This window comes from Peromyscus leucopus, chromosome 9 (assembly GCF_004664715.2).
Source record: "Peromyscus leucopus breed LL Stock chromosome 9, UCI_PerLeu_2.1, whole genome shotgun sequence".
Taxonomy (NCBI): domain Eukaryota; kingdom Metazoa; phylum Chordata; class Mammalia; order Rodentia; family Cricetidae; genus Peromyscus; species Peromyscus leucopus.
The window spans coordinates 2,934,649-2,950,505 of NC_051070.1; the positions used below are offsets into that span (position 1 = coordinate 2,934,649).

A 15,857-nucleotide genomic window follows, 5' to 3' on the forward strand; every position below is an offset into this window, starting at 1 on the left:
GATCATTGGAAACAGATTACAAGGAAACAGATTTATTTAGTTGCTTGCTACTTAAAGTACGTTTTCCTACACCAAAACTTCTCTGTGGTTCTGTTTCATGGTAGGATTAGCTTTTCCTGCCGCTGTGATAATGGTAGGGGCATCCCATTCTGCTGTGGATGTGTAGCAGATATTTAAACATTCCCATCTGTTCAGAGCAGACACATTTCCGTATGCAGACAGCGTGACTGGGAACAGGCGTGAGAGAAACTTCAGATCCAGGGTCACACATCTCCAAACTCTGTGACATTGGCACCACTTTCCTGAGTCCCTTTGTGCCTTGATGGTGTCGTGTAAAATGATAAATTCAAGGACACTAATGCTACACACAGGTTCTGCGTTCCTGTGGGACCACTGCTCAGGGTTTGTAGCTGGACACATCTGCTAATGGCCGCAGTATCACCAAAGCAAGGGCATTCACTCTGACCTTGACTGCTCATGCCTATTTTAGTGGTGAAGGTTCTGTTCTAAGCCTGAAAGGTTGGTCACCGTTCATCAGGGTGACATGTTGAAGCATACTGTAAATGTAGCCTAAACCGCACCGTGGCTATTGTAAAAAGAAAGTTACAATAGTAATTTTTCTATCATTCTCAGAATTTATGGCTTTTTACATGATTTTTGTGGCCCAGGTTTCTTACAAGCGGGAAGAGCCCTTTCCAGGTTCAGCTGTAGTCTGTGTTCACTCAGACCCCTGCAACAAACTAGTACAGATGGGTGCCTTGTCAAACAGAAGTTCATTCCCTGACAGTGGGGGAGGCTAGAGGTCCAAGTCTAGGTGTTGGTAGGGGCTGCTCTGTGACCCCCGCCTCCTCCTAGCCGCTCACGTTGCCGGCATCCCCTGGTGTTCATTGCCTTGGGGGCAGATCTCTCCAGCCGGCTCCGTTGTCACACTGTAGGTCCACACTCCCGAATCTCTTCTCCTTTACGGCACAGTTGTACTGAATTCAGGGCCCACCCTGTTGCTCGAAGCATAAATTGACCATTTAATAAAAAAAAAACCTGGAGCCCAGATATTGGGGTAAATGTTGAAAGATCAGAGAGACAAAGGAACAAGTCACCGCCACGTCTAGGACTCCTCAGGCTGAAAGGGATTTCAGACAAAAAGGCTTCTGCTGAAAAGCTTTAGTTCTGTCTTCTCACACCTTATACACCTTTCTCTGCCCAGCCACCACTTCCTGGGATTAAAGGCATATGTGCTTCCCAAGCAAAGGCAGATCTCAAGTGCTGGGATTAAAGGTGTGTGCCACCAGTGCCTGGCTCTGTTTCTCTCCTAGACTGAGTCAATCTCATGTAGTTCAGGGTGGCTTTGAACTCACGGAGATCCAGACGGACCTCTGCCTCCCGAGTGCTAGGATTAAAGGTGTGTGCCACCACTGCCTGGCCTCTTTGTTTAATCTAGTGGCTTGTTCTGTTCTCTGATCTTCAGGCAAATTTTATTAGGGTACACAATATATCACCACAGCACCCAGTACTAGTGACTTCATTTTAACTAGTGACAGCAGTCCTATTTCCAAATTGTGTCACATTATGAGACCTGTTCTGTTTCATTTCTGTGGCCATGAGAAAATACCCAAAAGCAGCTTAGGGAAGGAAAGTACATCTGCAGGTCACAGAACATCATTGAGGGGGAATTCAAGGCAGGAACTCGAACAGCTGGTCACATCACAGCTCCGGTCAAGAGCAGAGAGAAAGAAACCTTTGCATGCATGCTGCTGGCCTGCTTGCTGCTCAGCTCGCCTGCCTACTCCAGTCGACAGTCCCGGGCCATGAGATGGTCCTGCTGACACTCGGAGTGGTCTTACATCGAGTGAGGCCCTGCCGACATGTCCACGGGCCGTCCCCTGTTGATGACATGTCCACGGGCCGTCCCCTGCCGACATGTCCACGGGCCGTCCCCTGCCGACATGCCCACGGGCCAGTCTGATGTCGGTGGTTCCTCAGTAAGACTCTCTTCCCACATATTTCTAGGTCGTGGCAAGGTGACATTTAAAAATAACTATCACGAGGTCTCAGGGAGGTCATGGATTTTGGGGGGTACTGTACAATCCAGTACACTCTGTGACTAAGGGACCAGGACAGTTCATTCACGCTGTTGCTGCCACCATAGTTGGTGGTGTGCTCTTGCTCGGAAAGCCGTCTTTTCTTGTCCCCCGGCTCCGTGACTGTGCAAGGCGTGAGCTCTGCCTGTTACGGTGGGATAACGTGGTGAGTGTACCTCCCAGAAGCTCTCCTCCACAGGCTAGGCACAGGCAGCCTATGTACATGTGTGTTCACTACCTAAGGCCACCACATGGTGGCAGCCACCCAACTGAAGACAGGGCCTGTGCTAGATCCTCATGGTCTCACTTCCAACACTCACCTTTAGTTTTGATAATAACAGGGCAGCTTAGAGGATTTATGTGTTGTCATCTCTAGTACTGATCTTTGTGGTTTGGGGCGGGGGGACCTGAAGCTAAGGTGTGCCAACCATACACGCTACTACTGAGCCCGCGCTGCAGCCCAGATTCTGATTTAGAATTGTGTTTTGAAAAAAAAAAAATTACAGCCTTCCCTGTTCAGGTTTTGAAAGAAAATGGGCTGGAGAGATGGCTCAACAGTTCAGAACACATCCTGCTCCTCCAGAGCATCCAAGTTCGGTTTCCAGCACCTCCATTGAGCACATGGAGCCAGCCACCTATAACTCCAACTCTGAGAGAGCCAGATCGCTCTACAGGCACCTGAGCACATGGAGAGGTGGAATTTGGCACAAATTCTCTCTCTCTCTCTCTCTCTCTCTCTCTCACACACACACACACACACACACACACACACACACACACACAATAAATAAATAAATAAATAAATAAATAAATAAATAAATGTTTAAAAATAAAGTTGAAAGGAAAATTTATTAGCACCTGAAATGTGAGTCTGGGAAGAAATTTTTTTTCTCTAAATATTTCTTGTTTTGCTTTGAGACAAATGGTATAATTCTCAAAATGCTGGTTTTGTCTTTTATATTAAAATGCAGTAATTGTAAATTTGCCTCACTTTTCAGCTCCTAAGTGTCAGTTCCTATGTGAGGGGGACTCCTTTTTACCAAAAAGCTGTTAATAGTTGGTATCCTAGGAGCTAACAAAAGTGCATGCCTTCCGAAGACGGAAGGGTCTCCGTGGCTGTTCTGACCTCTTGTTTTGTTTTCTATTACAGGCAGCCATGTGCTATGTCCACGTAACAGCCTTGGTGGCAGAGTATCTCACGCGGAAAGGTGAGGAGTGATGCCTGGGCCTTGGGCAGGGGGCCGTGCGGGTGGATCTGGAGACAAGGAATCTCGTGCACACAGGCGTGCTGCGGCTGCTTTAGCTCCAGTTACGGCATTTGATTGCCTCCATGGGCAAAGCAAAAAATGCCAATGTTCAGAAGAGAACACGGCATGTTGTCCTAGCCTCGTGCTGTTCTGCAAAAAATAGCTAATGAGTTTTGCTTCTGGCTGTTCCTGACCAGCTAATGTAGAGCTGAAATGACTTCATTTTCCTTTAAGATAATTCTCACCAGAACGGTTTATCAATGACTTTATTTTTCCTTAAGATAATTCTCACCAGAACTGTTTATCAATCAAGTGACAGTTTTAACGGGAAGTTATTGAACAGATTTTCTGGAATGCAGCCCTGTAGGCTTTATCATGGGAAAAGGCAATTATGCTAACCAGAGGTCGGGACAAGTTACACTCCATACTTGTGTATTATGCACTTATTCCCATGAGTTCGTTCATGGTTCCTCCTGGGTAAACACCAGTTACTTGGGGCAGCCTTCAAGGGTGGCATCTCATTTTGGAATACTGAGGTTCTAGGAAAGCTGGCAATCTGTACACACAATGCTGAAGAATATGAGTGTCTGATCCAGGCTAATGAGAAGTGCTTTTACAAAGTGAGAAGCATTATAAAGTGGCAGATGCCAAAGCCACGAAAATATCTATTTTGTAGAATGGGTTTGTCATACATCAGAGTCAGACTGAGAGAAGAAATCAAAGGGGCCATGTTCATATGTTATTTCCTGCTGAGTCTTTTTATTGGGTGATGCGTTTCCTCGTATTTAGAAGCTGACCTAGCACTCCAGCGGGAGCCATCTGTCTTCCCCCACAGCCATAACACGTGCCAGAGGAAGAGCCGGGGAGGTGAGCCGAGGATCACCCAGCTCCCCAGGGTCCCCAACCGCTCTGTTCACATGCCGCTCCAGGGCTCTGGTGGTTTCTGTTTCAATTCCTCCCTCTCCTCTGTACCTGGGCTCTGTGTCACTCACAGCCGTTGCTCTGTGCGGGGAAGGAAAACATTTTATCAGCATGCTTGTTGTTCCGTTGACCTCAACACCAGCATTGATTTTTTTTATACCTTTGTTTTCGGCATCTTAATGTGTCCTCAAGTTCCTGGGTCACAGCTTTTCTTTGGGGATTCTTTGCTTTCTCTATCGCCAGATCAAAGCAAGGCTGTATGAGGACCATGGTGGAAATGGCTACCTCGGGATTGACTGGAAGCCTGGACACATGTGTGGCAGGAAAATCTCTGCTTTGGGGTTCTACTTTTAAAAGCCTGATTTCAAAATACTCTGTTTCTTTTTCCCAAAATCATGAAGGAGCATCTCAAACTAGAGTGGCTGAACATTTCAAGTCCTCCCTCGCTGACACATCACACAGCTGAGGTTGAACTGGCCCAAAACTATGTCCCAGTGTCCGGCCTGAGCTGTCACTGCTCAAGGAATGGACACTTCCCCGGAAGCTGACCTCCCTTGAGAGCACTGTAGCTCTCTGCTTCTTCTCTTCACCCCAGGCAGCTCCTCAGCCTGCAGACACCTCACTGTTGAATTATCTGTGTTACTGGAGGGAGTCGGGAGGGCTCCAGCCCGAGTTGTGGGTTTTCCCCAGCCCGAGTGGGTGAGATGATCCATGCGTGAAGGAAACAGTTGATTTGGGGCCACTGACTTCTCTTTCATTGGCTTTGGCTACTTTCTTTTTCTTGGTATCTGACTAGGGATCCTTTGACCAAACATTTCCTTGTTAATTTATCACTAGCTTGACTCAGTTATGGTTTTTCAGCGTGTGGTTTATTTGAAGATTGAGTGGATTTTAATTAAAGTGGGTAAGAAATTACAAAGAGTTGAGAAGCAAAGTGGGGAGATTAAATGTGGGGAAATGGATGGAGAGGACACGCTGGTCCCCAGCCTCCCGTGTGGACTCTGGGCTGACACATGACAGGTCTCCTCGTCAGCCGTTTACTTCAAACGTGAAAGAGACTGACTCTAGAAGGTAGGAGGATCCAGGTTTCAACAGAGAAGTGCACAGGGAGGAAGAGCCCGAGAGTTCCAGCCACACTCAGGTCGGCAGCTCTCCCTCTGCTTTCTCTCCGCCTAGGCATGTTCAGACAGGGGTGCACAGCCTTCCGGGTTATCACACCGAACATCGATGAAGAGGCGTCCATGATGGAAGACGTCGGGATGCAGGATGTCCATTTCAACGAGGTGAGTGCTGTGGCTCAGGTGGGTTGAGTACAGTCACACACCACACGACAGTGCTGTCACTCATAGATGCATACAGGAAGGTGATCCCTCCAGACCTTGTCACCTAGGAACATTGTAGTCATGCTCTTTAGACACTCCTTGAGATGGTCTTCCAGCAAGAAAATCACCCAAGGCCCACGTGTCTCAACACATTGCTATGTAAAGATACTCAGGGCCTGCTGGCCACTGTGAGTGCATCGACTCAGGGCCTTTCTCCCCACAAAGCCTTGGGCGCCTCCCCAGACAGCTGAAAGGTGGCAGGCAAAGCTGCTGTCCTGAGCCAGGCCTCCTGGAGGGAAGGCGTGCTTGAGAACTTCTGTCAGACAGAGGTCCAGCACGTCTTAGGTTATGTTTCTTAGCCTTTCTACCAGTATCTCTGGATCGTGAGTTTTATTACTGTCTTAATCTGCCTTTAATTTTAATTAGTGTCTCTGATTCTAGGCACTCCTCCCTAGCAGACAGGCAAAGCCCAGCAGAACAGGCTAGACATCCTGTTGGAGGGCCTGGTTCCTGCCTCTACCTCAGTGCTGAGGCCCAGGGCCACCTAGTCCATCTCTGTAGAGACTATAAAACAAGCATTTTCTGTAAACTTCACAAAACAGAACAGCCATGTGGTCACTTATGTGTAAGGAGACAGCTTTGATATAAAACTAGGAATATGAGCAAATGCCAGTTTTCCACTTTGATTCACTACATTCTCTGTTCTGGGAATCTCTGCTTCAAGAACACACTTATGTTCCTGTGCATCCCTCCCTCCCCACAAAGCCAGAGGAGAGCAAAAGAAGCAAAAGAAATCTTTTTAGTCCTGCCATCTTCTAGGGAAAAAGATAGAATTATCCAATTCTTCATTTGGAGAGAAAAAAATCAACACAGAGCAGTGCAATACCCTCTGCCTCCATTGAAATTGTCTTACCTTGACTTGGGGGACCATGGTGTGGTGACCCACAGTTCACAGTTCTTGATTGTTTTTATGCCAGAGAGAAGGGTCCATGAACAAACATCAAGACCTGTGGACCATTTCCAAAGTGTAGTCTAGACCCTGCTATGGAAGCTCGTGAGGCCCTTACTGAGTGCTGGTACAATGCTGGATTCCTCTCATGCATCAATTCACTCATGAAACAGACTGAGTATAGAAGGTGGGAGGATCCAGGTTTTAATAATCGAAAGTTCTTTGTGGTCTTCAGTAAAATTTAAGATGTAGAAGGGACTAGAGAGATGGCTCAGGAGTTATGAGTGCTTACTGCTCTCACAGAGGACCCAGGTTTCATCAAATGACTCACAACCACCTGTAACTCCAGCTCCAGAGAGTTCAGCACCCTCTTCTGGACTCTAGGCATTTTCACACACACACACACACACACACACACACACACACACACACACACACACAAACAAACAAACAATTAAACATAAAATCTCTTTTATACCAAGCACAGTTGCACACACCTTTAATCCCAGTACTAGGGAAGCAAAGGCAGGAGGATATCTATGTGTTCAAGGCCAACCTGGTCTTCATATCAAGTTCTAGGACAGCCATGGCTATGTAGAGAGACTGTGTCTCAAAAACAACAACAACAACAAATCAAGCACTACCTTTTATAAAGGGGCTCTTAAATACAAAAAAATTAAGAACTGCTATTATAAATTGTCTAGTCTCAAATGGCTCTCAAAATTAAAAGCTAAATATGAAAAAAAAAAGAAAGTATATTGAGTGCACTTCGTGAAGTTTAAATGTTAAAATAGGGCTTGAGGGACAACTTGGCTATTAAGAGTGCTGTCTGCTCAATCATGAAGACCTGAGTTCAGTTCCCAGCACCCACGTCGGGCAGCTCACAACCACCTGTAACTCTGACTCCAAGGGATCTGACGCCCTCTTCTGGTATCGGTGGATAACTGCACTCATGTGCATATATACTCAGACACAAATACATACACATGAATAAAATAAATCTTTAAAAGAGAATAACATGGCCGGGCGGTGGTGGCGCACGCCTTTAATCCCAGCACTCGGGAGGCAGAGCCAGGCGGATCTCTGTGAGTTCGAGGCCAGCCTGGGCTACCAAGTGAGCTCCAGGAAAGGCGCAAAGCTACGCAGAGAAACCCTGTCTCGAAAAACCAAAAAAAAAAAAAAAAAAAAAAAAAAAGAGAGAATAACATTAAAATAGGTTTAACCAAGGTAAGTGAAATTTTCTAATTATTCTTGAGAACATAAGCTGCCTACTCCGTAGTATTTAGTGATTACTCCATTTTCACACCATGAAATGCCTGAAGAGACCGACTTCCTTGAAAACAGGCATGATTGTCAGGTGGTGGTGGTACATGCCCTTAATCCCAGCACTTGGGAGGCAGAGCCAGGCAGTTCTCTGTGAGTTCAAGGCCAGCCTGGTCTACAGAGCGAGATCCACGACAGGCACCAGAACTACACAGAGAAACCCTGTCTGGAAAAACCAAAAGAAAAAGAAAACAGGCATGACTGTGTTTTCTCTTTGTTAAGCCCACATCAGCGCTGGTTCCAGGTGATTCTTTGGAGCTCCGTATTCTGTTTGGAATTAGATAAGGAACACAACAATGCCAAAAACAATCAAGGATTTGAAAGTCTAGTTTCCAGTAAGCTGCCCTGTGGGGATAACATGATGCTCACATTCGCACTTCTGATTAAACTGCAGATTGAGGTAGTTATGAGAACTTAATGAATTAGCGTCTGAGGTCAAATGTACACATGCCTTAGGGAAACCAATGAATGGCGCCACCTCTGAGTAAGAATTAAGCATGTGACAAAGACTACTTTATCAGCTGTTTTCAGAATATGGATGTGCCACCCTGTCCTTGAAGCATAAAGTGGGTAAATCGTTAACAAGGTCCATAGTGCATGACAGTCTGTACTGGTTAGGATGAGACACTGTGGGGCCATAAAGACCTGCTGTCAAGATTCAAACTGACAGGAAATAACCAGTTCTCAGTGACAGGGACAGAGAAATGCTGTGTTGATCTTCGGCTTGGCTGCTTAGCTGTCTCATGGTAAAGAGAGACATGGAAAACCTATACTCAAGAGGAAAGAACTCCAAGAGTTGATGAGAAAGAAGCATTTGACCCAGTAATAAAAATCACAAGCCCTTTAATGTTCACCAGTAGAAGTGATTAAATACCTTCAGTGCTCTAACAGGACCTGACAGGGAGCTACTGAAAAGGCACAAAAGTCCTAGCAGCAGACCTCAGACCTGATGAGTGTTTGGTCCATTTCTGCCTTCCCTGGTAGAGCCACAGAGTAACTTCCAGGTGGCTTTGGCTTATGGTGTTGGTGGCTGGCTCTGCCCCTTCAGGTCCACCTTACTGTCCCAGCTCTGGAAAGCTGCTGTGCCCGCACTGTGGCGTCAGCTGTTCATAGCAGGGCCTCTTAAACAAGCTGCACTCCGGTGTGCTGCCAGCAGCGGGTTTGGGGTACATGCCCCACGTTGGGCGCCAAATGTAATGAGTCTTTCTGTGTCCCTCCAGCCAGCTCCCAAGTAATAACATGGAGACTTCTTATTAATTATGAAACCTTGGCCTATATCTCAGGCTTGTTCCTAACTAGCTCAAATAACTTAATCCATTTCTGTTAATCTACGTTCTGTCACATGGCATTACCTCTCTTCCGTCTTGTACATCCTGTTTCCTCTCCATGTCTCCTGGGGTCTCCCACAATCTCTGTGTTCCTAGATTCCTCCTCCTCTTTCTTTCTCTGCCTGGAAGTCCCGCCTAAACCTCCTGTCTAGCCATTGGCCTTTCAGCTTTTTAATTACACCAATCACAGCAATATACCTTCATGCTGTGTACAAATCTCCCACAACAAATAAATCCCACCTGTGCGGTCACCATTGAGTACAGGGAACATTATATGAACTCAACCCAGCAAGTCTCTGGCTTCCTTGAGACAAAATCATTTCTATTCTGAAACAGTTGCCAGTAACAGACAAAATGTTCACATCCATAGGACATCTCAGAAGACAGAGAAGTCAACAGAGTAGTTGGTGATTTTGTTTATATCTCGTCCTAACTTTGGCATTTGTAACCCCATCTGACTTCCGTTTCCTCAACTGGGAGTGTTCTAGAACCATCTGAGTTACTTGTGTTCCCTCACTAGTACAGTGATTCTCCGAAACAGCATTGGTCCTGAGAAGGGGAACTTGTGTGGTTGTTCTGTCCATGGCTGACACCAGAACATTCTTCATATGAAGTGAGTGCTAGGCTTCCTTGGCAGTGAGCTGCATGATAGAGATACATAGAGAGGCAAGATGGAGTCCCTGCCGTAGCTTCAGATGTTTACTTCCCATCGGAGAAGGACACCTAATTCACAGTCCCAGAGAATCATAATTGGAAGTTGTCTGAGTTCATGTGTCCTGGAGATTTCTGTACTGACTTGTTGATTCATCCACAAACTAACTGTATGTGTCCAGTGCTAGCCAAGGGGGCCTGCCTTGAAGGCTTAAACCAACACAGTGGTGCCTAGACTTCCATGTGCTTAGGATTTACATGGATTCCTGTTATAATCTAAATGATGTTCTCTTGACCCTTCATTCCCAAATTCACTTAAGTGTGTGTGGGACACAATAATCAGTATTTTTTTCAGATTTAAAAAAAAAAAATTTATTCATGTGTTTGTGTATACCAGAAGAGAATGTTGGGTCTTCTAGAGCTGGAGTTACATGGGTGTTGGCAGGAATGGATGCTGGGAACCAAATGTAGGTCCTCTGGAAGATCAGCAAGTGCTTGTATCCTCTGAGCTATCTGTCCAGGCCCTGGGATCAGTATTGTAACAGTTCCGATGTTAGAATTCCAGTGACTGCATCTTGAGAAATGATGATACAGTGGAAATGTGAGGTATGCAATGATAGTATGCCATTGTCCAAGCCAGCTCACAGATTTGTTTATGCCCGAACAGTAGACACTAGAGGCAGTATATGGCTTTATTTTAATTGATTACATTGATTTCATCCTAAGATAGAACAAGCATATGTATATGGAAAAAGTTAAGTACCCCACACAAGTGCTTTCTCATATGGGAATTAATTGTAGTGCATATGCAACCACAGGTGTGTGGGGGTACACACCGGTGATCGTATGACATTTCCATAAACAGGTGTTTGATATCCTCAATAATGTTAGTACAACATCCTTAAAAATGAAATTAGCTAATTTCATGTTTTAAAACTTCCTCAATAGCTTATGGATTTCATGCACTGAGATTTTTAAGCGTAGTCTGGTATCATAAAATGTGTGCTTTATGGACGCACAGAGTCCATGTAGGCCCTCCCCAGCCAGTTCCTGCGCATATCGATGATTATAAGAACTAGCTTAGTGTTTGTTTGTCCAAGGTGGGAAACACATGGGGCATTATGCATGACCACCTTTCAGGATTATCACAGTCTGCCCATTGCGTGGTTTCCTTCTGGTTTCCAGGGACAGTGATTGCTGATTCAAAGTAAATAGAATTTCTGCTTAGAATATCATATGCACGCTCCAGTGTTTAGTTAGGACGTCTTAGTTTTATGACTTTTATAATTTTATATTGACACATTTGGGCTATTAAGCCTAACTGTCTGTGAGTACTGCCTCTTATTTTATTCTGAAGCTCCTCGCTTTATGAAGCAACTGCAGTTGTCTAGATTCACGTTAGTCTAAATAGTTTACCACAGACGCCCTGATGTCCAGTAATCCACATTTGATGCCATGAGGAAAGGTTAGGGTTTATGTATTTATTGTTATGTATGTGGTGTCTCCCCTGCATGTATGTCTGTGCCCCGCGTGCACGCCTATCGGATACCCCGGGGCAGGAACCAGAGAGCCCGGGTCCTCTGGAAGAGCAGCCAGAGCTCTTCAGCACTGAGCCGTCTCTCCAACTCCAAGGCTTGTTTTGTTTGCTTTTAATTTGTTATTGAGAAAACCTATACTAATTATACTTTCATAGCATATATTATCATTTCTTTACAGTAAGAAATGAATTTGGGTTGATTAATTATAGATCTTGAATGCCTCCTCACCGAGAAAAGGAGATAAAACAATGTTCAGTAAAATATAAAAGTGCCTGACGAGTTCTTTCCTAGTTTGTGATGATGGTCTATGTGTTTTGGTAACGGTATTTCATATCATCCACTAATCGCTATTTGTTTTGTCAATCTTTGCCATTCCTAGTCATTCTGGGGAATCTCCCTGGTTGAACTCTCATCTTTTTGTGTGTGTGTGTGCCAAATATAACAGACGTTTCCCTATGAACTTATCTCTACCCTACTATATATGCATACATGTCATGTATCAACATATACTACTTGAATTCAGGCTGTATTTTTAAACCTTTTCCTGTTTCTAGGTTGACTAAGCCAGAGAAAATTTGTATTTAAATCTTAACTTTCTGCTTAGGAACACTTGACACAGAAGAATATGCACCACTCTCCTTAATATGTATTATGAAGTGGCAAAATCTCGGGTTACTTGAAATGTACCTTATGTGGATAGGCAGCAGCATTTTAAAGTCAACCGTGACCCTCCTCACATAGCTCTTTTGTGTCTGTTGTCATAGTTAATACATGTCTGTTTTCATGGCTTATACATTTATCTACACTTGGGCCTGGAGAGATGGCTCAGTGGTTAAAAGTGTTTGCTACTTGTCCAGAGGACCCATGTTCTGTTCCCAGCACCCACATGGTAGCTCAAACTGCCTTTAACTCCAGTTCCAGGGGATCCGATAACTTCTGTTAGCCTCCTCAGGCTCTGCATGTACATGGGACACACACAGACAAACAGACTCATATAAATCATTTTAAAAGATATATATTTTTTAGAAATTATCTTCATTAAATCACTAATTTCATTTTTATGCAGAAAACTTTTGAGTATGCCACAGCAAGTGTGTGTTTAATCCAACCCACTTCCCATTCCCATCTGGACACCCTGGTGCAGAAGCTCCGGCCCATCAGGCTAAGTGCCAGCTCATCAAATAGCATGTGTCTTTTAGGTTTTTATTACTGTGATAAAACACTGTGACCCCAGGCGGCCTGGGGAGAAAAGGGTTTGTTTGATCTTAGGCTTCCAGGTAATGGCCCTCCACTGAGGAAGTCAGAGCAGGGGCTGGGGCGGAGGCCTGCGGGAGGACCGCCTGCCCTGGGGTCGCGCTGACAGTGTGCCTGGCCTTCCCACAAGCTTGCCTACAGGCCAGTCTGGTGGAGGCACTTTCTCAGTTTTTCCTTCCCAAATGACTCCGGGGTGTGTCTACCATATCTTCCCCTCCCCTCATTTTGAATGGATGTCACTCCTCTGAATTCCTGACTCCCTGTGAGCTCTTTATTGAAGTGCTTGCTTGCTACCACTTTGCATAAACTCTTTACGGCCCCTCTCCTACACAGAGCAGGAAGTGCTGTTCTGTGTGTCTAGTACATTAGTCCCGTTGCTCCGAGAACGCTGTGTATTCCCCCACGGGCCCCTCTCCAAAGCAGATTTCATTTGTGCCACAGAGCCTCACAAGCCACCTGTGTTACTTTTATTGTCCCTGTGACCAGTACCCGAGAGGAAACCATTCAGAAGGGGGGAAGATTTATTCATCGTTTCAGAGGCTTCGGCCTGGTCTAGTGGCTCCATTGTTTCGGGGCCAAAGTGAAGCCGAAGAATCATGACAGAAGGGTGAGGTGGTGCAGAACGTTCACTGTGGCAGCTGGTGATGAAAGGGCCAGGGTCCAGACAGCCTCGAAAGGCCTTGAAGAAACACCTGCAATGTTTCTTACAGAGAGTGGCCTGTGGCATCCATGCTTGGGGTTTTGATGAGTGCGTTTTTGTGGCAAACAGGAGTAAGGACAAATGGCGAGTCGTAGGTGGCAGATAGAGCGGAAGAGCCCATAGATAACAGCACGTTATCAACTCCGGCACTTACAGCATCCAACAGCTGGAACAGCGAGGCGAGAGCCAGCAAGAGTAGTAACTGCAGCATCCAGCAGCACCGGCCAAGGATGCCCCACTGAGATCCCCGGCTGAGAGCCTTCCAGGCCGGGCAGGGCGTCCCCTGCGCAGAGGCTCAGGCTTCTTTCCCACCAGCGTTCATGTGCCACTCTGTCGGAAATGGTTTAGCTTCCAGCTGTCCTCACGGGTGTAAGATTTTCAACACCCTTAGCTGTTTGCTGTTCCCATGTCTCCTTGTTGCAGGGGACCAGCCTGCCCTAGGACAGTTTTGGAGGACACTAGAAATAGACATGCTTGCGCCTGAGACAAGTGAGCCCACCTCGCTCACAGGGTCTGCTTTAACTAGTACAAACAGCCCATGACCGTTTACCAATACAGCTTCTACCTAGCGACCCGCTTCCTCCTTCTGTGCCCCAACTCCTGAAATTCCCCCCACCTGGGGACCAAGCCTTCGAGGAATAGCACAGCTGAGCAGTTTTTACAAATTACAAAGACCTGGCTTGAGTAGATTTGGTTTTGCAACCGTGGTGTCAAGCACGCTTCTTGTACACAGTAGGTGTTTGACTAAAATGTCTGGGGATGAAAATGGCTGAATGGAAACTTTTAAAACCAGTTCCAATTCTTTTAACTCCTTGAGAAAATTTTCAACTTTTTTGTATCACATTAAAATCACTCTTTTTTTTTTTTTTTTTTTCTGAGACAGAGTTTCTCTGTGTAGCTTTGCGCCTTTCCTGGAACTCACTCTATAGACCAGGCTGGCCTCAAACTCACAGAGATCCGCCTGCCTCTGCCTCCCGAGTGCTGGGATTAAAGGCGTGTGCCATCACCGCCCGGCAACTCTAGATTCTTAATATCGCGGAGTGTATCTGCAGTCCCAGCACTTGGGAGGAGACACAGGAAGGTACTGAATTCAAGACAAACTGGGGTGTAGTTGGGTTTTGTTTTGTTTTGTTTTGTTTTTTTCTCTTTGGGGGGCCCCCCACCCAGCTCCCAAATAAGTACAGGGAGGCTTATTCTTACTTATGAATGTCTGGCTTACCTTGGCTTGTTTCTAGCCAGCTTTTCTAACTTAAATTATTTCATCTATCTTTAACTACATGTTGCCTCTGGGCTTTTCCCTTTCTTTATTCTGTATGTCTTTCTTTCCTTCTTACTCCATGGCTGGCTGGGTGGCTGAGTGGCTGGCCCCTGGTGCCCTCTTCTCCTCCTTTTCTTGATTTTTCCTCTTCCCTAGATTTCTCCTCCTAGTCTCTCTGCCTAGCAGCCCCGCCTGTCCTTTCTCCTGCCTCGCTATTGGCTGTTCAGCTCTCTATTAGACCAATCAGGTGTCTTAGACAGGCACAGTATCACAGCTTCACAGAGTTACACAAATGCAACATAAACAAAAGCAGCACATCTTTGCATCATTAAACAAATGTTCCACAGCATAAATTGCACAGCACTGGGACTCTGAGTTCCTGTCTCAAAGCTGTGTTCCAGACGGTGCAGTAAAGGGACTGCCAGCATGACCACTGCACAGTGTGCCAGGGCTTTCGAGAGCAGCCAGAGGCATCTGGAGAAGTCCAGAGCAGAGAGAAAGAAGTAGGCTGGACATGGCCAGGGCTGGAGGAGTGGGAGTGAGTGGGAGTGAGCGGGAGTGAGCACAGCGGAGATTTACTTTAGAGGGAGTGGAGTGAGAGTAGCCGTGGGCAGAGGGAAGACCTGGCCTGCCGTTATCCAGAGAAGAAGTGGGTATCTGGAAGGAGGAAAACCTGGGGAGGGCAGATGGGCTAGGATGCTGGTGTGGACTCCGAAATGTGTACCAGCTACTTGTGATGTGCACCTGCAGGCTGCCATCTGTGCCTGCTGCCAGGGGTAAGGGAAATGACTCCTTTTGGTAGAGGTGTGTTGGCTTCACCAGTTCCTGAGCAATGCTGGCTTTTATCTGACTGCCAGACATCCTCAGTCCGGGTTGAACCCATTTCTGGATCTATGGACTGCCTTTTGGACTTTGGGTAATTGAAGTTTCCTTTGGACCTGACATAAACAAACAAATAATTTACTTCAGATTTTTATTATGCTATAATTGCTAAGGCATAGAATTAAAGTTATCTACTGTTTGTTTAACTGATCCACAGTAAATAGGGTGCCATTATTATAGATATCTGGTCATGGTGTGACCGAGGCAACTAGTTAAACCAACTGTACTTTTCCACATAAAAACAATCTACATTTGTGATAAACCTGGAAGTTAGACTACAAGGGACCAAATGATTGCGCTATAGAATAGTTTGAAAATAAAGTTTCATGTTGTTGACCGTTACATCATCAAAATACTTGACTACAACGTTGCCATCTTCTTGAGAAACCCGGCTTCCTTGAACTCC

The 15,857-nt window shown here is 45.8% G+C and overlaps 1 protein-coding gene across 27 annotated transcripts in view; it reads left to right on the top strand.

Moving 5' to 3' along the window:
• Dock9 (dedicator of cytokinesis 9) overlaps positions 1 to 15,857 on the top strand; it is a 269,995-nt gene that overhangs the window by 231,760 nt on the left and 22,378 nt on the right. For 14 of the 27 annotated variants that reach the window (XM_037208305.1, XM_028868260.2, XM_037208303.1 and 11 more), the window contains exons 44-46: positions 3,229 to 3,286; positions 4,115 to 4,192; positions 5,423 to 5,529. In XM_037208305.1, coding sequence (XP_037064200.1) covers positions 3,229 to 3,286; positions 4,115 to 4,192; positions 5,423 to 5,529 — 243 coding nt within the window. The remainder of the gene's footprint in view (positions 1 to 3,228; positions 3,287 to 4,114; positions 4,193 to 5,422; positions 5,530 to 15,857) is intronic. The other 13 variants (XM_028868248.2, XM_028868252.2, XM_028868244.1 and 10 more) reach the window with 1 other exon arrangement.